The 21,203-nt window shown below is 38.1% G+C and overlaps 1 protein-coding gene across 1 annotated transcript; it reads left to right on the top strand.

Moving 5' to 3' along the window:
- Window positions 1–348: 348 nt before the first annotated feature.
- On the top strand, window positions 349–20,859 carry pard6b (par-6 partitioning defective 6 homolog beta (C. elegans)). Its single transcript, XM_039652857.2, has 3 exons — window positions 349–707; window positions 5,054–5,276; window positions 16,871–20,859. Exons 1-3 carry the CDS (start codon window positions 645–647, stop codon window positions 17,740–17,742), a joined length of 1,158 nt encoding a protein of 385 aa, XP_039508791.1. The 5' UTR covers window positions 349–644; the 3' UTR covers window positions 17,743–20,859.
- Window positions 20,860–21,203: the final 344 nt, after the last annotated feature.

Genomic DNA, 21,203 nt, shown 5'->3' with positions numbered 1-21,203 from the left:
CCTCGAAAAGTCTCATTATAGTACTAGTAACCAATGTTGGGTGTGATTTTTTTTTTCCTTGAAAAAGTAAAGTAAGGGATTACTCCTTTTTTCTGTAATGTAATTAGTTAGGCTACTTATCATGTAGACTAACAATTCTATAAATTCAGGTGCAAAAATACCTCCTTGCATGCCTGAAACATTGTGACTGTATTTTTGAAAGAAAGAAAGAAAGAAAGAAAGAAAGAAAGAAAGAAAAAAAGAAAGAAAGAAAGAAAGAAAAAGAAAGGAATTGCTGTTGTGACTAGAGGGGGCGCGCTTGATATCGTGTCTTCACGCTGAGCTGTTTCCTGGGTGCACACGCAGCGTCACGGTCATGCCGTCCACACCGTGGCAGAGCTTGTGTGTGTGCGCGTGCATGTGAGAGAGGCAGGGTTGGGGTAGAGGTAGAGGCAGAGTTTCGGAGCACGTTCAGTTGACAGGCGTCGCCGTTGCTACTCGATTCTGATAACAACACAAGCAAAGACACGGAGCTGTCGCGAGAGACGCGCATTTATCTGGATTAAGCCGAGAAAAGCCGTTTTGGACGGACCGAGCTCAAGGCGGATGAGCGCAGCCCGCGGGAGGGCAAGAGTGTTTCTGCGGCGGGGTCCAGTTTGCGAAAGATGAACAAAAACCACCGAGTGCCGAGCAACCGAACTCTGAACGCCGTGGAGGTGAAGAGCAAGGTGCGTAGCCAGCGGGCCAATTACGTTACTTGCTAATTAGTGTTTAATCAAAGAATGACACGTCTTTGTGTTAGGAATAGACTTAACACTACATTTGGGTGTTAAGACAGAATTTCACTGTCCTGGTAAGTTTTGCCAACCTTGTGAGTTCAATCGACCGTTGCTTTAGGAGCCTAAGGAAATTATATGTCCGTAACGTTAACGTTAGTTGTTTGGGGAGAATTTTTGTGTTTTTTAGTGTTACAGGTGCTCTCTTGTCAGATGTTTATTATATTATAAATATAATGCCTCAAAGTTTTTATATTATTTGTTTTATAAATGTTACACAAAGTAACCTGTGCGTGATTGACCCGTCAGTTTAGCCAAAGTATCTCCCAGTCTATGCCAACCAAGCCGTTTAATAGTTTATTCATTTAAACTAACGTTATCTATTATATGTTCCTGTTACTTATTTCAAGTACGGATATGTAGGCCTAATTAAATATTTGTTAGCATCAATTTTTTTTCAAACTTAGTATTATTTATTACACTTCACTCTGCTTCTAGTCAAAATCCCAATAGTGACGAACTATTCGTTTTTGCTAAAAAATGCTGTTACTATTGAAATCAATTGGGATCTGTGGTTTAGATAACAAGTGCTCATGTCAGGCTGTGTAGTAGCTAGTTCTTGCTTGACCCCGTTACAGTTTTACTAGAGGCTATGAACTTGGCCAGTATGAGACACAAGTATATATATATATATATATATATATATATATATTGCTTTTTTGTTTTAATGATGTTAATAATGAATGTCTCATTATGCAATAATGATTAGTAGTTCTATTTAAAATGTTGCTAGTGCCAACTGGAATCCATGCTAATGACTAATAAACAGGTATGTGTGTCTATTCAAATAATACTAGATAAACTGGAATAGATACTAGTACTACTATTATTAGAATAGCTACCAGTAACAAAAGAAAATCTAACTTATGTTTATTTCCTATTAAAACCAGAATAAGTTGGAAATAAATAGGCCTTCTGAACCACAGATCTCCATAGAATTCAGTGGAAAAACTCGTAATTTTTTTACCAGTAACAATAGAATAGAGACTATTAGCAAAGACTTACTGATTCTAGTTCCTTTCGGATTAAGTGCAGTTCATTTTTAAAAGTGCTAGTAGAAGATTGTTTTAAGGAATAAGTGCTAAAATGGCTTGTATAATGTATCAGTTTATCAAAAGTCTTTCTTGCTTCTAAACTTGTTTTCCCTTTGTCTTTTGGTTGATGTCCAACTTCACATCCACATGACAAGATCATATTTGAGGAAATTAAATATTGACTGTTCTCAAGAAAAAAAAAGTTAAATCAAATACCAAACTGCACGTGATAAATAAACTGTTATTTATCTCACACAGTAAGCCTATATGTCAACTGAGATGTGAGAGCAGGTTGACAGACATTATACAGGCTTGAACAACAATACAGAAGATATTTTTATCTTCATACCGCTGTAGTCTGATGTACAAACCAAATATTGTTTTTTGTCTCTCAAAACTAATAACATTACATATAGTTAGGCTACAGGATTCTGGAAATTTTTCTAGGTAGAAAGTCCAGTCTCATTCATTGCTTTTTCTTGTTTATGTCCATGTTATTGTTGGTTGGGATAGTTGTTCACAATCACCACCAGAGGAATGTATGTCCTGTTTAGTAAATGTTCATGTGTTTCTTGTGTTAATCATTATGGATCACACTGTAAACAGGAGTCTGGTCATATTCACTCCACCAACACAAAGATTTACAGGGCTACTTTATAATGTACAAGCCATGCTTGGCTAGTGATGACGTTGCAGCTGATTAAGTCTCAGTCCTTCCACTCTCACATTATGTTTTTAATTAGTCCTACCAAACCATTTCATAACTTATTAATAGTGAAAGAATTTAACGAGTTTTATTTTAATAATTTAATTTTTGCCTCAGATTTTTTGCCCATGATTTTCCTTGTTTATAAATAATTAATTTTTTTAATTGATTTAATTAAAAGAGTAATTTTTTGATTGCTGTTTGGTTGCTGTTCTATATTTAGTTCTCTATACTAAAATCTAATGCTTTCTTTCCCTTAAAGGGATAGGATAGTTGCTCAACCAAAAATGAAGAATCTCTTTTTTTAAAAGGAAAAAGTAATTTAAAAGGAAAAAGGGAGGCATTTAAATGGATAGTTCACCCAAAAATGAAAATTCTGTCAGTATTTACTCACCCTCATGTTGTTCCAACCCCGTAAGACCTTTGTTCATCTTCGGAACACAAATTAAGATATTTTTGATGAAATCTGAGAGCTGGATCACTCCTCCATACTAGTCCATAGGCTTCTTGAGGGATTGAAACTTGTCAGCCCCGAAAATGTATTAAAGATTTCATTAAAATAGTCCAAGTGACTACAGTGGCTCAATCTTAAGTTTATCAAACGACGAAAATACTTTTTGTGTGCAAAAAACCCCAAAATAACAACTTTATTTCAACTATTCATGTCCTTTTCTGTGGGCCTCGAGTCAGTTCACTAGTATAATAGCGAAAGCTTCTGTTGTTGTACGTCACACACACATGAATAGTTGAAATAAAGTCGTTATTTTTTGGGGGGGTTTGCGCACAAAACGTATTCTCGTTGCTTGATAAACTTAAGATTGAGCCACTGTAGTCACTTGGACTATTTTAATATGTCTTTAATAACTTTTCGGGGCTGGCAAGTTTCATTCCATGAAGAAGCCTATGGACTAGTATGGAGGAGTGATCCAGCTCTCAGATTTCATCAAAAATATCTTAATTTGTGTTCCGAAGATGAACGAAGGTGTTGCGGGGTTGGAACAACATGAGGGCGAGTAAATACTGACCGAATTTAAATTTTTGGGTGAACTATCCCTTTAAATAGTACTTGTAGCTTTTTTTCTGTTGATGTTGGCACCATATCGTTTCTTGGCTGATAATAGCAATAGTTTAATTTCTAGGTTTTGGATTATTAATGGTCTCTGCCTATTTTAAAATTTCGATCATCGCCTAAAACTAATTTAAAGGACAACTCCGGCGCAAAATGAACCTTTGGTCTAATTACACATTGTTACCTAGTCAACCGTTATCTGAGATTTGTTTTCATGATTGCCGAATGTAAATAGTTTATCTCTAAAAACAGTTTAGCCTATAACGCTAGTATAATGCTAGTATATAGGGCATAGAGTAATGACAAATAAAAATCGCTTGTTATTACCACTGAAAAGGCTCAAAATAGCCCCACAGTAACACGATAGCATAACAAGTGTCCCTACATTCAAACCGAAGCATTGAGAACTTTGTCAGTGTCCATACAGTTTAATAAGCAGATGTTTTATACACACAGTAAATTTCGCGAATTCAGGAAGAAGCCATCTTGGAAAAATAGTCTCTACCAGTCGATCTACGAACGCCGATCCAAGTGCGCTGGTGAGATGTGAATAAGGTGATAAGGTGAGCGCGAATAGTAGGCTACGTGTACATATTGAAGACAAGTAAACGGTTTGTGTTTGTGTTTCTTCTGGAAACAACGGATCATATGAGATTCTGCACAGTTCAGCGCACTTGGATCGGCGTTCGTAGATCGACTGGTAGAGACTATTTTTCAAAGATGGCTTCTTCCTGTATTCGCGAAATTTACTGTGTGTATAAAATATCTTCTTATTAAACTGTATGGACACTGACAAAGTTCTCAACGCTTCGGTTTGAATGTAGGGACCCTTGTTATGCTGTCGTTTTACTGTGGGGCTATTTTGAGCCTTGTTAGTGGTAATAACAAGCGATTTTTATTTGTCATTACTCTATGCCCTATATACTAGCATTGAACTAGCGTTATAGGCTAAACTGTTTTTAGAGATAAAACTATTTACATTCGGCAATCATGAAAACAAATCTCAGATAACGGTTGACTAGGTAGCAATGTGTAGACCAAAGGTTCATTTTGCGCCGGAGTTGTCCTTTAAAGAGATATCGCCTGTTAAGAGTGCTGCAGAAGTAATAGTTTTCAGTGTGTTTTCATTTTCTTTTCTAAACAAAGTAGTTTACATTTTTTTTATATCAGACATTTATCGATTATAGCTATATTTATCAATTACAATGAATGGCAACTGGAGCTTTCAAGTTTTAAAGAGGAAGCAAAAATAATAAGCAGAAGTTTATTTAGCAATATTTATTAGTGGAATTTTACACTGTCACTCAAGTCATATTTCAGAGGTCTTGGAAGTTTCACAATGAAAACTTTGTGAAATGTTTGTTGTTGTACTTTGTTGTTTTACTATGTCATTTGTGTACACGTACTGATGTCTTTTCAATGTTGTTAGTTTGGAGCAGAATTCAGGCGGTTCTCTTTGGACCGGTCCAAGCCGGGACGCTTTGATGAGTTCTATGGCTTGCTGCAGCATGTGCATCGGATCCCGAACGTCGACCTGCTTGTGGGTTACGCCGATGTGCACGGGGACCTGCTGCCAATCAACAACGATGACAACTACCATAAAGCGATGTCCGTGGCTGCGCCCCTGCTACGTCTCTTCTTGCAGCGGAAAGGTGAGGGTTTTTTTTTTTTTTTTTAAGTGAGTTATTGGTCAAACTTTAACACTCAAAGTTGTAGTTCATTTGTTGATTAATCTGTATGATGAGAATTTATAATTTCCTTTAGATCCCTTATGGTCATAACACTCACAGTTGTAGTTCATTTGTCCACCTGTATGATTTATGTGTAGCTGAATAGTATGCACAAATGTGTTTCAACTGATAATATATGTGGAGGCAGTAGCTGTGCTTCAGGAAGCTGTCAGACCAGAATTGGTACTTTTGTTTATATATCAGTTATATCAGATTATAATGTGACAGGTTATGTTGTTCTAAGGGAAGCGAGTACATCTGTGTGGTAACTTGGTTGCTAGCTGGGTTAAGTCTCATTCCATCCAGATAAATTCTCTTTGTCAACACAGCTGAATTTTAATATTCATTGTTTATCTTTCCCAAATGTTTATCATTGCTTATTATTGAAGTTATTTACTGTTCAGTGATTATAATATTTAAGACATTTTGCAAGGCTTATTATATTGCATAGTCTTCCTTTTGACCTATTTGTTTTTCTTAAACTAATGTAGCCAAGAAGTGTTTCTTAATTTGGGTTAAAAGTCTTCAGACTTCTATGCTTATTTGAAAGGAACAATATAAAGTTAAAGTAACACAGGTCACAGTTGTTGTGTGGTTTTGGTGTGTTGTGGCCCCAGGCTGTGGGGTGTCCCACTCTAAGCTGTGTCTGTGTGCCATATGACCTGTAGATGATAAGCCACTTTGTCAGGTGGAGATTAGAGGGGTCACTGTGTAACACTGTGTGGCCTGCGTTTCAATTACAGACGCTAGATTCATGCTATGACCTGTTGCTATGGCAGAATATGTGTCACAGAAGCACATGAGGACCCGCCCAGTTTGCATAGGGAGTCCTATCTTGTCTCATGTTTTAGTTCTTTGAGTCCATGCGTGTGTATGAAGTGGGTACACAGACATTATTCCAAATGTGATATTTTATGTGGAAATGGTAAACCAATGACAATGACTAACCATAGTTATGTTTAGTGCTCATACCAACAGGCAATAATTGCTGCTTTAAATGCTTTACCTCTTTAAGTTAGGTAGATTTTGATTGGCTTAAAACCCTAAACTTGACCGTTGGTATTCTGTGCACAGCTACGTGACAAGCTCGTTCATGAGACTCTATGAGTGCTGCAGTTCACTCCGACTTGCCCAGAAAAAGCACACGTTATGACTCGAGAAATAAAGACTAAAAAAAATTGACCACATCAGAGTGTTTTTTTGCACTTTGTAGTGAGCCAGCACACAGGGTCTGTGTTTGAAATCATATCAAGGTGCACAGTAAGACTGTCAAACTAACAGAAATCTTTTGTGCAGCGTCTTGCCTTCGTTAAATGGCACACATTCAGTGATCTGGGTTAAGATAGCCTTCGTTGTTGGTGGACTTCACGTGGGGGATGGGGGGGACTGGAGCATTCTTGAGCGGTGCGCCTCGTCTGTGGATTGTGTTTGGAATTCTGGGTTTTGTTCTGTCGTAGCCTGTTTTGCATATTTAAGTGGGCTCAGCTTACTGGATCTTTAATGAGGATGTTTTGTAGGGTGTAAATGTACATCTAAACACTCCAAATATTTGTTTCTATATGTGTCCCGTCCCAACACAGACATGCATGCTTTTTCAGACAACATCAGGATGACTACAATACACCAATCCCATGCTTGTTTACCTGCTGCCATGGCAGCAGTGAAGAGCCCAAGCTGATTGGGTTTAATGACAAGAGATTCTTGAGTGGTGATTGCATGCTGTCATAGATATTGAGGGATCAGGATTGTGTGGGACTGGACCAAATTGAATCATTTAAGAATCAACCACTGAAAATGGCGAATCTCTGTCTGTATACTGAGTGGGACGTCCCTCCACCCTCAGTGTCTATGGTGGTTACGGCATTGTCTGTCTGTTGTGGATACACGTTTGCTGGCTTAAGGGGTGTTGCCACCTGTGTGTCTATTTGCATCATTTATTTCCTGATCAGACATCCTGCTCAGCTGCTATGTCATAATACTGTGTCTTCTTTGCTCTATATATTCTGGGCTCTATGTTGTTACCAACTGATTTCAGGAAATAAAACACTGTCTGAGGAGGTATTATAGGAATGCTCCTGATATGAAATGTTCCTTCAGTGTTATGCAGCCCTCTAAAATACCTATTTTTGGGCAGCATTGTTGCAGCAACCTCTTTTCTCAATAGTTAATTTAATACAGAAAGACAAAAAGCTTAATCTAATTACAACTATTTTACCCAATGTGATATATTCATATGCATATTAAGATCATGTTTATATAATAGAAAGTAAATTGTTAATGTAGTAAAAAAAAAAAAGTATTATGGGATGGCGTATTGTTTTACATAATAATAATAATAATAATAAACTTAATTGGATATAGTGCAAGGCACATTGGTTGGTCTACTTGTAGATCTACTTCAATTGCCAAAATATAAAAATAAATTTACTCACCATACTAGTTACCATACTTGGCCTTCACATGTCACTTTCACATACAATGCAGTCCATTTACAATTTACAGTTAACCAATCAACAGGTATTTTTCTGGAAAAATCACATTTTATATAGTGTTGCTTAGCAGCCAGCTGGACAGAAAAGGGGTTTTCAACATATGCATTGCATAAGTATCAAAAACATATCCTGCTCAATCTCCACACCTACACCACCTTCCTTTGGCATTTGCCGTTTAAAAATGGAGAATTAAAACGAATACGATCTCCGTCCACACCACCGTTTTATCTGCGTATTAGAAATGATCTCCATCCACATTAAAACGACTGAAAACGCAGATCACGTGACCATTCACCAACACTGGGCATGCGCGTGCCGGTGCAAACAGTGGTTGCCGAATCAGGGACGGACACGTCATGACTGATAACACCCAATCATAGAGCCGAGCGTCAGCCTCTGTGTCGGCGTTTCTAAACTCCACCGCTTTGTCTCGTCCACACTAAAAACGCCCTCTGGAGATTCAAAACGGAAAACGGAGCTGCAGCATTTCTAAACTTCTCAGTTCTTCGTTTTTCCCGTTTTAGTCTGGACGGGAGGTGCAAACGTGGCAAAAGGTCTCCGTTTTTTTTAACGAAAAAAACGCAGTAGTGTGGACGGGGCCTAAAATTGCATTGTTGCACCCTGTTAGCAACATGCAAAGATTAAAAAGTCGAGTCTCCTGAGCTCTTTACTCAAGGATGATTATTTTTGCGGAGCATGTGGACTTGCTGCCTCTGCATAGCGCTCTAAATCTGTCACTTGAGGTTCCATTCCAGGTGTTGCCTTAGAAGAAAGCCGGCTTGGTGGCAGCTGACAGCTCGCTAGGTTTTGAACAAAGCTTCAATTTGAGCATCCACACATTTAAACCAAACTACAAAATCTTAGCTCGTAGTAGAGTATTTCCGCTGAGATTAATATGAGTTGGTTAATAGTATTAGCTTTAATCTGTCTTTTGTTCACTAAAATTAAAACTTTCATCTGTTTCTAATAATAGCCCTGTGATTCATTTCATTGTGTCATTCATTACACATTATTTCCATTCCTTTCATAGTTTTCTTAGCATGTCTTTGGGATCCTCCCTGCTGGCCTCACCTGTCTGAGAGGTGTGGTTCTGGAAAGCAAACGGAATAGTTTCTAGAGAGTGCCGTGACTTGCGTTTTAAGAATCTGCCCACTCGTTCGCTTTACCACTCCTCTTCTTTGCTGAAACCACTAATTTGTTTACTTTTCCATTCATGTCGTCAGCTTTTTTCGTCTGCTGCTTTTATTGCCGTTTCAGTTTTAGGAGGAGCCGCTTTAATAAGAGGGAGGAATTCCAGGGTCAAGGAATGTCAGACTGATACACAGAAGCACTGGAACACTGTTATGTCATCATGCCTGGATAGAGAGGGCCAGTGCGATCGGCCCAGTGCCTCTCTGGTGTTGTCAATGAAGCGGAGCGGGGTGGAAGAGGTTGCACTTCTGGGGGGAAGGGGCAGTTAGCTGCAGGATTTGGGGGAGGCGTCACACTGTGTGGAATGTGGTCGGACTCTGATCACCTCTGCTGATTAGATTAGACAGGACAGGATCGCTGCACATGGGTGTGAGGAATGAAGATCATATGGAGGTGTAGAGAGGGACCAGATCAGGAAGGAGGTGATAGGAAAAGGTGGGAGTGTAAGGAGGTGATATTAGTGGGAAAACACTCTGCTATTACCTTATTGTTGGGAAAAAAAGTGTAAAACCTGGGGTCAGTTGCATAAACATAGCCTTAGCCCTTATGTTAAGAGTTGACTGTGTCTTAAGTACTATAACCAACCAGCATTGAATCAAGGGGCAATCAGTCTTACTTTCTAATAACAAATTAGACCAATCTATCTTAATAATCATTATGATATTATTTTAAAATCAACATTTTTATGATTTATTTAACTATTATTTAACATATTTAACTGACTGTTATGAGCAGTCTTAAAGAAAATGGTGTGATGAGTAGGCTAGTCTTAACGGTTTATGCAACCTGGTCTCTGGTTAGTCCTCTATTGGATAAAAGGGCAAGTAATTCACAGTACAGAACACAGTATCTGTTTTCAATTCTTGTTCAAATTGTGTTCTTGTGCTTCATAAGAGTAGCATCTTATATTGGTACTTTTTCTCATGGTATTGTATGTATCGATACTGTAGATGGTTGTTTTAATATACGCTACTATTCAAAAGCTTGGGATCAGTAAGATTTTTTTAATGTATCTGAAAGTCTCATATTCTCTAAGGCTGCATTTATTTGATTAAAAAACCCTGTAAAAGCAGTAATATTGGGAAATATTATTGATTTAAAAGTATTTTGGGAATCTGTCTCCGTCTTTGGGAAACTATGATTTTTCAGGATTCTCGAAGTTCAAAAGAAAAGCAGTTATTTGAAATAGAAGTCTTTTATTACATTATAAATATCTTTCTTGTCACTTTTGATGAATATAATGCATCTTAGTCTAATAAAAGTATTAATTTCATAAAAAAAGTAAAGAAAAAAACACTGACCCCAAACTTTTAAGTGTTTGTAGAGAATGCTTGAATTCGTGTAACTACTACTTGTCCAATTGAAGTAATGAAGTAGCAGGTTGTCTAAACTTAGCAATATTTCAGCAAGAAACCGTTTTTGGACAGCGTTCAGTGGTACCGTTATGGGATGTGCATCCTTAAGGATGAATCGACTGAATGACTCGTCAACTATTCAGTCTAAACGGGGTTTGACCCTGATCAGAGGTGTGTCGTCGACTCGTCTATGCCTGTTCCCTTGTTCAAAAATGGCTAGATGAAGCGCAACCAAATGGAGGTTTTTAAAACACTTTTTGAAGACGTTTTAAATTTTAAAACAGATAATTTATTTAAAGCAAACAACAACAACAACAACAGTGCTCTAAACTTTTGAATTTTGAGATGCAACTTGTCGTGGTTCTTTTAAAAATGATGATAATAAAGATACACTTAAATCACTGCTGCTAAAATACCTAAATAAATAAATACCAATACCAAATACCAGTACCAAAATAAAACAAATATTGATAAACTTGTCTTTTATCGAATGAACAGTTTTGGACCAATTTGACCCATACCTGTGCCAAACTGGACACAGTGAACCTGAAACTTGAAACTCTCGCATCTCTCGCAGTACATAACTGTGATGTAGGATCATTTGTTCTTTATTGCCTCTGTCACAAGTTTTGAATGCTGATGACATTAGTGTTTTATGATGCTTCTGTGTATGATTAACCTCAGAGCGGCAAAACACCTTCCGAACTGAACTCTGACCATGTGACCTTTACCAGTACACTTCACATTCTTCACCGTCTAAGGCAAGGTTATTATCAGAAAGGTCCTTGCTGACAGGGTGTCCCAGCTATTGAGTGCAGGAAGTCTCTGCTTCACAATTCCACCTTCTATTACATGGAAAAAGAGTAAAAATGTGTCTAGACTGATCAAAATCTCTATCCAATTTATTTCTCAGGCACAACCAAAACAAAAAGGTATACAGTAAATGGTTCTGCTCATAGTTTACTCAAGTACTTAAGTACAAATTTGTTTCCAGGCAGACTAATTAAAGCCTGAGCACCCTGATTCCTAGAAATTGCTTTAAGCCAGCCAATCATATTGGAGTTTGCAATGTTTGTGTACAGTATGCACCAGAACGATCTGAATAGACTGGACACTCTTAACAATAAAGCTTCCAAATGAGGGTTTTTGGAGCAATGCTGTAGAATAGCCATTTTTGGTTCCCCAAAGAACTTCTCGGTGAACAGAAAATACGTTTGTGCAATGTCATGCATGTAAAAGGTTCTTCATGGAACCATCAATGCCAATAATGAACTTTTAGATGGTCTGTGGGACCAAACACTGGCCTACAGAAACAAGCTTAGCCCAGCTGAAGTAGAAAAGCAGTCACGGTCACTCCCTGAGAGATAGAAAATGTGTCAGAGGAATAAAGATGATTCACTGAAGGAAAAGAGTGGGAGAGAGAAGAGTGAGCAGCGTCAGCATGAATTAAATTTAAGGCATCAGTAGTTATATGACATGAAGGAGTCGTTCTACCCACACACACTCTTATTAAACATACATTGCTGCTCTGTGATCTTAATTTTGTTACAAATGTGTCCTTGTCCATAAAGGTGTTCACAGAGCTCTAGCATAGCATTATAAAGGAACTGTATATGACAAAGGTGTGTTGATTACTACAGAAAAAAATATTGACTTGCCTCAAATGTAGAAATAAAATAAAACGTTTTAGGTCTTTCCATATTAAGTGGTTCAATAATTGAAAAATTAAGGTCTAAGAATCTCAATTGAACCATATGAGATGGAATAACCTTACCATATATCCTTAACAGCACATAAAGACTATTATGGCCGCTGTATACATCAATCAGATGTTCTCTTCCTGCCTTAAAGGGATACTCCACTTTTTTTGGAAATAGTCTCATTTTACCACTCCCCCAGAGTTAAACAGTCGAGTTTAACCGTTTTCGAATGTATTCAGCAGATTTTCTGATATTTAGAAGAATATCAGTAACCAGATAGTTTCTGGTCTCATTGACTTCCATAGTAGAAAAAAAAAAAAAAATCCATGGAAGTCAATGAGACCAGAAACTATCTGGTTACTGATATTCTTCTAAATATCAGAAAATCGGCTGAATGGATTCGAAAACGGTACAACTCAACTGTTTAACTCTAGGGGAGTGGTAAAATGAGACTACAGTATTTCCAAAAAAAGAGGAGTATCCCTTTAAGTGTAAGTTGCTAAATGGATTAAATTTGATGTGACAGTCAACTGTCCCAGCTCTGTGCGTATGAGACTTAAATATCTTAGTTTGAAGACATAATGCTTGACACCAGGTGTTCTGCTGTCCGTACAGTTCACAGGCAATGCATGGTGATGATGATGATGCGTTGGCGGCTCAAGGTTGTTTACACATAATAAGCCATTTGAATGGCTTGAATTTTTGCCTAAATTGGAAACAGCTGTAATGATTCCCATGCAAGTTTCATACACAGTGTGCCTTATTTTCTACATGTTCTCTCTGTATCTTATTCTCAAGGGATTTTTCCCATGTTTCATTGCTCTCAGCCTTTGTTGTCTACCTCTGTTATCAGAAGAGGTCTAACTTTATCGTATAGCTGTGTCACAGAAGTATGCACTCAGCGGGCCCAAAATATAATAATCGCCTCATAAAGTTTCCCTATTCAAAAGTTTTTTACCCATCAACCATCACTCTTTCATTCTTGTTCTCGTTCCTAATAATAAGCACTCATTATAGCCCTTTCTCCACCCGCTCTTCTCCCCTCTCCTCTATCGTGCCGTGACTGGAACGGGATGGTACACACACACTCCTCATGTGGGAGACGTCTGGATTTAACCTTAAAGAAGCAGAAATGTCAGTGGCTGCTCGTCTGAATAATCTGGGTGCACAATTCTCTCCAAGCAGCTTTGTGGAGCGAGACTGTAAACAGAAAGTAGCACAGGCAAAAAAAAAACCCTGAATGAGACATTCACAAAAGTGAAACATGAGCCATCGCGGCCTTCATAAGGCCTGCTGAATATTGGATGAGTCTCTCGCAGTTTGCGGTGAGCAGAGACACGGTGTGACATCTCTATTGTTTTCACGCTCCTCGAGGGATGCTGCTCACAAACGTGCCTGCGAACTTCTGAACTGACAATGAAAACTTAATTATCAAGAGTCACTAATCAAATTGGTGTCATCTGAGCATATCACACTAAGTTGCACATTTTAGTGTTCAGAGTTCTTGTCTTATATATATATTTTTTGTCTTTGTAATGTTTGGAAGGTGCACCAAATAGAAAGGTGTAAGAAAAAAGTGTGTAGGTACTTTGTTCTTACACCTATAGACATGAAAAGTAGATATGTTTAATATGATTTCCTGATGCGTGTCATATCAGTGGCCTAGAAAAAGTATTTTATACTATTTAAGTGATAAACAATATATTGATACTGTATCGTTAATTATTTTTCCGTATCAGCAGACACCTGGTATTAAATGTTCATTTGCCCTATTTTTACATTTAATTTATCTTTGCAATCATCTAATACACTTAAAGTTAATCTTTAAAGACAAATAATTTAACAACTTTGTTAAATGTTATCGTGAGCAAATCTCAAAATGAACAGGCTCGTCCCTTTTTTATAATGTGCAATTTCGATGCCCAAATTCACTTGTAGCATTTACTTTTAGTGTTTTATATTTAGTTTATTTAGATTAATAGTATTTTGTATTAATTTTAATATTGAATCTTAATCAATTGCTTGAACGCAGAACAGTTAAGAATACACAAACGGTCACCTGATCTTGGGACTGCAAGACCCTGCGTAATGGGATACTGATCATAGCAAAGGTGGGGCTGCATTTCACTAAGCTCTTACACACACACACACTACTCTCATTGGTTGACATGGCAGACTGCATCCTGCTGTCCTCTGACAGGAAGTGAGGAAGGTGCTTTCACTGCCACGGTCAATGGTGACCACAGTATCAGATAAAGCCAGTGTCACATTTCCACTGCCATATTTACACACAACTGCAGAGAAATCCAAGATGAGAAAGAGAAAGAGCGGCTCACCAAGGCTGCAATTATTTTATCTAAAATGCAGTAAAAGTATACAGTAAAATAGTGTAAAATTACTCTTTTCTATTGTAATAATATATTTTATAAAGTAAGTTATTCCTGTGTTGGCAATGCTGCATTACTCCAGTCTCCAGTGTCACATGATCCTCCAGAAATCATTGTAAAATGCTGATTTTATGCTCAAAACCGTTGTGCTGCTTAATATTTTGTGGAAACCGTGATACATTTTTTGAATGGAAAATTTAAAACTACAGCATTTATTTTAAATCTCTTCACTTTTTTACTTAAAAAGTCTCTTAAGAAAACTACTTTTAAAAAAATCCAATTTTCTGCACTAAAAATATAGTTTTTTAGTAAATAAGTTTAGTGACAACAAATTTTCATGTTAACTATTTGTTCGTGTTGATAATTGATTGAATCCCCTGATAGAGAGCCCAAATGCATGATGGGATGTAATAAGACCTGTATGCTTGTGTGTCAATGTTTGGTTAAAACACATGATCATCTCTATCATATTTGTGATGAGCCATTATGACCCGACTAGTTTTTCTGTAGTGATAGCGTCAGGTTTCACAATCAAGTGTGTTGCGTTCAGGAAGTGAGATGAAGTTGTGTGTGTCCGTCAGCATGATGCAGTTTCCATATATCACCGCTATATGCATCCTCTCGCTTTTTCTCCTGTGAACCTCTGAGCTTACAGAAAAGCTAGTTTGTGTCTGTTTGAGTGGCCCTCAGGCACTTCCCATGCTGCCCTTCAACACTGACTATGAAGCCATTGTTATGCTTTAATATGGAAGAGTGGAGAAGAACGCTCTAGGAGATGAAAAGAGACCTCCATACATGCTCGACTGCTTCAGCCAAACTTGCATTGCTGAGACTTGTGTGTGCATGCTGCGTGTTTGTGAATAAATCTCAGCTCTGTAAGGTTAGAGATTTTTTTATTGTCTGCAGGTATTGAAGGCATGTTGCCAAATGATTTCAACGCAGGTCTGCAAATTCACGTTGAAACAAAACGCAAGGACGATCCAGGTAGTTTTCTTGTGGGAACTGGCAGGGAGACCTTTACTCTCTCTCACTGAACAATCAATCTTGTATGTTTTGACTATATTTGGGATGAAGGGAAATCTATTCGCTTACTAGATCACACAGCCTCATCGCTGCTAACATGGTGCTGGTTAAACAAACACCGTACAGGAAGATACTTTTCATCTTAGAGGTATAATTCAGGTTTATGGCATTAAAAAAATCCATAAAAATGCATGGCTTTATGTCACAAACCTTGTCGGACCTACCTAGATACAAAAGATCAGTAAATAACATAATTGAGATGTTAGGAATAATCACATTACATGGTTGTTTTTGTTAATAATTACATCTCTCAGGTTAACCATTGTTCGTTCATGTAAATGGAGTTCAGAAAAACACTTCTTGGTACTGCTTTGAACTCTCTCAGACATTTTTATCCTTTTTACCTACGTACAATTCTACCCTCTCGCTCTTCCTACTCTGTTCTCCTTTTTGATCTTGAGTATGAATGTCTTGCAGGTGAAAGTCCAGGCTGTGATTAAGCCTCTGAGGAATTCATAAAGGGCAGTTGAGAGAGAAAGAGAGTGAGGTTGAAAGGAGGCTTGGGTTTACAGTAGATTACACATTAGCTGAGAGGCGGAGGCAAACTAACAAGCAGGCATTCTCTACCACGGTATCCCCCTGCAGGTCTCTGCTTACAAAGCTGTGGGAATAGTAGTACAAGTGCTACACAAACAAAAACATGATAATTTGAACATGTTAAATAATGAACTTGCACTGATAATGTGTGTTTACATGCACAACAATACGCTGGTATTGAACTGTTAACTGAGCCACTGAAAAGTGTCAATGCATTTTTGTTTTGTTTTTTATTATGATTATTATTATTATACGCATTAATCACTTTTTTATTGGCAATATGTGAACAGCTTGTTAAAAAAAAAACTTAAACAAGACCTTACCCTACTTTTTAGGTTTGAAAGCCTGTAGACTAATTTTAGGTGAAGGACTCGGGACGTTTTTGCCGGGAAAATCAAAAGGATGTGATATTTGCATGAGCCTCTCTTCCGTTCAATCACACATGAAACTAATGCTTCTACATTATTCAGGATAGTGCTGAAAGAGCTATGCTGTAATGTAATGTCAATGTGTCATGAAGAGAAAAGGGATTTTATCAAACTATAGTCTCTCACAGTCAGGCTACTTTACAATCAAACTATCATAACAGTGTAATTTGAATGACCTTTGTTTCATTTGCGGTTGTTGTTCAATGACTAGTTGTCTATTGTAATCCATTCCTAATCGAACGTAACTTATTTTTAACCCAAAGTATTCCTTCAAATCGCAATGCCTAACATAAGCCTGACATATATTTACATTCTTTTTCTCTCTTTTCCTCCTTTTGTGCAGAGGAGGCAGATTACTCTTCATTCGGTACGGACACTGTGACCCGTAAGAAGACCCCGGCGGTGCTTGCAGCAGTCCTCCTCCGCCCGGACGCCAACAAGAAGAAGCCTCCAATCATCATCAGCCTGCCCAAAGATTTCCGCCCAGTGTCCTCCATCATCGACGTGGACATCCTCCCCGAGACGCATCGACGTGTCCGTCTATACAAACATGGTCAGGAGAAGCCACTGGGCTTCTACATCCGCGACGGTTCCAGCGTTCGTGTTACGCCCCAGGGCCTGGAAAAGGTCCCGGGCATCTTCATCTCCCGCATGGTCCCCGGGGGCCTGGCCGAGAGCACAGGACTCCTGGCCGTCAATGATGAGGTGCTCGAAGTCAACGGCATTGAGGTGAGCGGAAAGTCTTTGGACCAAGTAACGGACATGATGATTGCTAATAGCCACAACCTCATTATAACCGTCAAACCAGCCAATCAGCGCAATAACGTGGTACGCAGCAGTGGAGGCGGAGCCACATCCGGCAGCTCAGGACGATCTTCGGACAGCAGCACCAGTGTTTACGGTTACTCGACACCTGGATCCATGGCTATGACCCCGTCCCACATTATCCAGAACTATGAGCCGGACGAGGAGAGCGAGGACGAGGAGGATCTGGTGATCGAGGCGGACGGAGGGCCTAAACTCATTCCGCAGGCAGCGGCGCGGGCGATGGCGAGTTCCAGCATGCCTGCTCTGCCCCGATATGAGCCTCACCTCGACCTCCGCCCCTCGAATGGTACCATGGTGACCAGCGCAAGCGTAGGGTCTCTAAATGCCCGCGACAGGGGTTTGGAGGGGCGTAATCTAGAGGAGGACGGCACAGTCATTACACTGTAGAGTGTACAAATAGGCGTGTATAAATTACTCTTTATACACGCCGGCCGCATATAATCACACACATGCCAATACACACTCTTGTGTGCCATAGGACTGAAAATGCATGTCTTTATACTTGGGTGACCAAAAGAGCAGGACAGTCACCACAGCACCTTACAGCACTTCTCTATAACCGCAGGGACCAGGTAGTCCCCATCATTGAACCCATGGAGAATGGCACAGCACCAAAAATAGCTGCTTCTTGAGTAATAATGAACTTCATGAGTCAGTGCGATTGAATGAATGAAGATGCCCGTCACTTGACTGAGAAACGATTACTCTGCTGCGTATGAATCATGACAATCTTTCTTTTTTTTTTTTTTAACTTTGACAACCACTCCCTTTCAAGCCACGCGGCTCTTGCATTATGTCAGAGAACAAAGTACAATGGGCTTAACCAGCCTGTGTGCGTTACCTTGGTAACCGAGTCTGCGCTACAGAACTTCAGAAGGAACGGAAATATGCTCTTCATCCATTCCTGTCTGCAACACTAACACACCCAGCTCACCTATTCTCTGAACATTGGTGGCACTCGAGCGAACGATTAGGAGGTATTTTCACTTGATCGGACGTTTCAGTACGGTTGTAGTCTGCTGCCTCGCTTAAGATACAGATGTCTATTATTATCTTAAAAGGTTTTTTTTTTTTCATAGCCAAAAAAGACAAATGATTAATGTCATATTTTTCATCGTGCTATGTTTTATTTGTACCACATTATGTTTCTTTATGACAAGGGCTATCATCCTGCTATCTGCTACCTGTGGTTTATTTTACCCACAATCTCTACTTGATAACCCTTTGGAATAGATCTTCATTAGCTGTAATGTTTCAAAGGAGCGCTCTGAAGTGGACTCTAAGCTGTTTCATTAATGAAGAGTGTCCTGTGACGCTTTGCAATAAGGGTCAGTTTGTTTAAATTATTTAAAGGGATGGTTCAACCAAAAATGAACATTGTCATCATTCCAAACCTGTATGACTTTCTTTCTTCTGTCTGTCCCATTGCTTTTCATTGTATGGACAAAAAACAAAACGTATTCAGAGCTATTCAATCAGTCCTACAGGTTTGGAACAAAGGGGTGGTGAGTAAATGATGACAAAATTCAAATTTTTGGGCAAACAATACATTTAATGCATTAGGTATCATGAAGTAACAGTTAACAATATTTCTGTGTACTTTTTTTTACATTTCTAATCGTATAAAGTTAACATTATGTTGTTAAACAATAGTATTTATGAATAATTTAATATTAATCTCGCTATATAAATGTTTTTTGATTTATGATACAGAATGCATTAGTATTAACAAGTTGAACCTTATTTTAAAGTGTTACCTCTAAAAATTAAGCGTTACAAATTAATCATGGTGAAAACAACCCTTGATTTTTGTGATTATTGATCTGTCAAAATATTCAATATCGTACCTTATATTTTTTTAATTTTTTTTTTTTTTTTTTTTTTGCGTCAGCAGGATACCAGCCAAACCCTTCAGAGTTAGTTTCAGCATTACTATCAATGGGACAGGCACGATTTGGTCTATGTAGACGTAATTGCTGTGTTTTTTTTGTACATTCAACTGGCTGAAAATCTCAGCCACAAAACCCTCTGTTCATCAAAAATGCACAATATCATCATATTTGTCATCTCAAAATAGTGAGTGGGGCCTTACTACTTAAATGATCTTTCTAATTACTAAAAAAATTACCTCTTATGAATGACTGGACAAATGAACAAATATTAAGCTCTTACTTTCAAAATCAAATCATTCATGTAAGTCCATATGACTGTTGGTACATGTCTCCCCCTCTTGTCCTTATGCATACATATCATAATGAAATGCATGATGTCACTGCTGTAAGCTTCAGTACGAACTTTAAAGATCTCAGAGTTTGTGTCAGCAGATGCACTGGAATAGACTGACAAGAGACGGATGTGCCTATTCTCTTACAGCAGGACCTGCTGATGGAGATTTAGCCAAAGTAGCCTTTCGTTGTCTCCCCTTTCTCTCTTTATAATTGCTGATGAGAATCCTATGGGCATCTGTGAGCAATGCTCATGAGTCATGACTGCTCGGCTCCTCTAGCCATCATCACACAGAGCTTTTCATGGCACTTACATTACCAAAACCTGCTTGGAGTGCACTGTAGCAGTGATCATACACGCTTCATCTAGATCGTTCATTCTTGTGGTACAAACGACATATTGAATGCAGTCGTTAACTGGTAGCCTAATTAATTTCATATTAACCACTACATACGATTTGGGATTGTAACCACAGAAGTTTTATTTATTTTAAAATAGACTCTTGTGTATTTTTTGTTTTTTTACTTGTTTTTTTGTTTTAGCTGACATAAAACCTCATGTTTTTTATTTTAGATCCTCTCTACAAAAATGGTGTTTTAATTTTTTTCCACTTGTATCTTTGATGGAACTTAATGCTCAGACTTTTAGGGGAAATATAAATATGAAGAAAAACTTGCTATTTTCCAAACTGTGAATATCTTTGCATTTCTAAAGGAGACCATATATCTATGAGCACCTGCTTTGAGAGACCTAGAGACGGGCTTTTAAGCATTATCATTCATGTGTCAATTCCTCATTTTGATAATGAGCTTGTCAGATAAATCTTAAGGTATAGATTTGTACTGAAATTATCAGTATTTTCTTATTAGTACTACTTGATGTAAATTTGTTTCACGTAATGAAACTTTTAAAAGGATAAACACTATATTACGACATAGCTGCACATGTATTATAGTCAAATCTTGGATGAAATAAACTAATATGAAGAAAACTTCCAATGCTTTTCCTTTCTTAATAGTTTGAGTTTGGTGTACCGGTCATGACAGATTCGTTTTATTTGTAAATATCAATATGTGAGTGTTTGAAATGTATACTGGAGGACCAGCATTAACATAAGTCAAGTTTATTTATATAGCGCTTTTTACAATGCATATTTTTTTCAACACAGCTTTACAGAAATGTATTTTCTCAATGTTTCAATGTCTTTGTCCAGTAAATGCTTTAACATAACAATGTTCTGAGGAATGAAGGAGTCAATAAATGTATTATGCTACAGTTTACCTTTGTTAAATTATTGGATGACATGGCCATAGACTGTTGTCCAAAAGAATTGTTTTTCCAGTGTTTCATGAAATCCTTTCAACTATTTAGCTCCATGTTATAACTTGATTGTTGCAGCCAGTGGTTGTTCCATAACACAGAACTTGACTTAAAGGCCGTTTTAGTGCTACTTTACAAAATTAAACTATACTTTTCTGAGAGCAAACTCAAGCTCTGAACGCTGCTGTCAGGAGGACACCCTGTGGATGAAGCATGTAGCTGCATCCAGACAAAAGTGTAGCTTTATCTAACTTTAGAAGGGATTCATTTTCTGAAATTCAGAAAATAATATTTTGCTATAC

This window comes from Pimephales promelas, chromosome 20 (assembly GCF_988280905.1).
Source record: "Pimephales promelas chromosome 20, fPimPro1.hap1.1, whole genome shotgun sequence".
In the NCBI taxonomy this organism is placed as follows: domain Eukaryota; kingdom Metazoa; phylum Chordata; class Actinopteri; order Cypriniformes; family Leuciscidae; genus Pimephales; species Pimephales promelas.
This window is presented reverse-complemented; position numbering and strand designations above follow the sequence as displayed.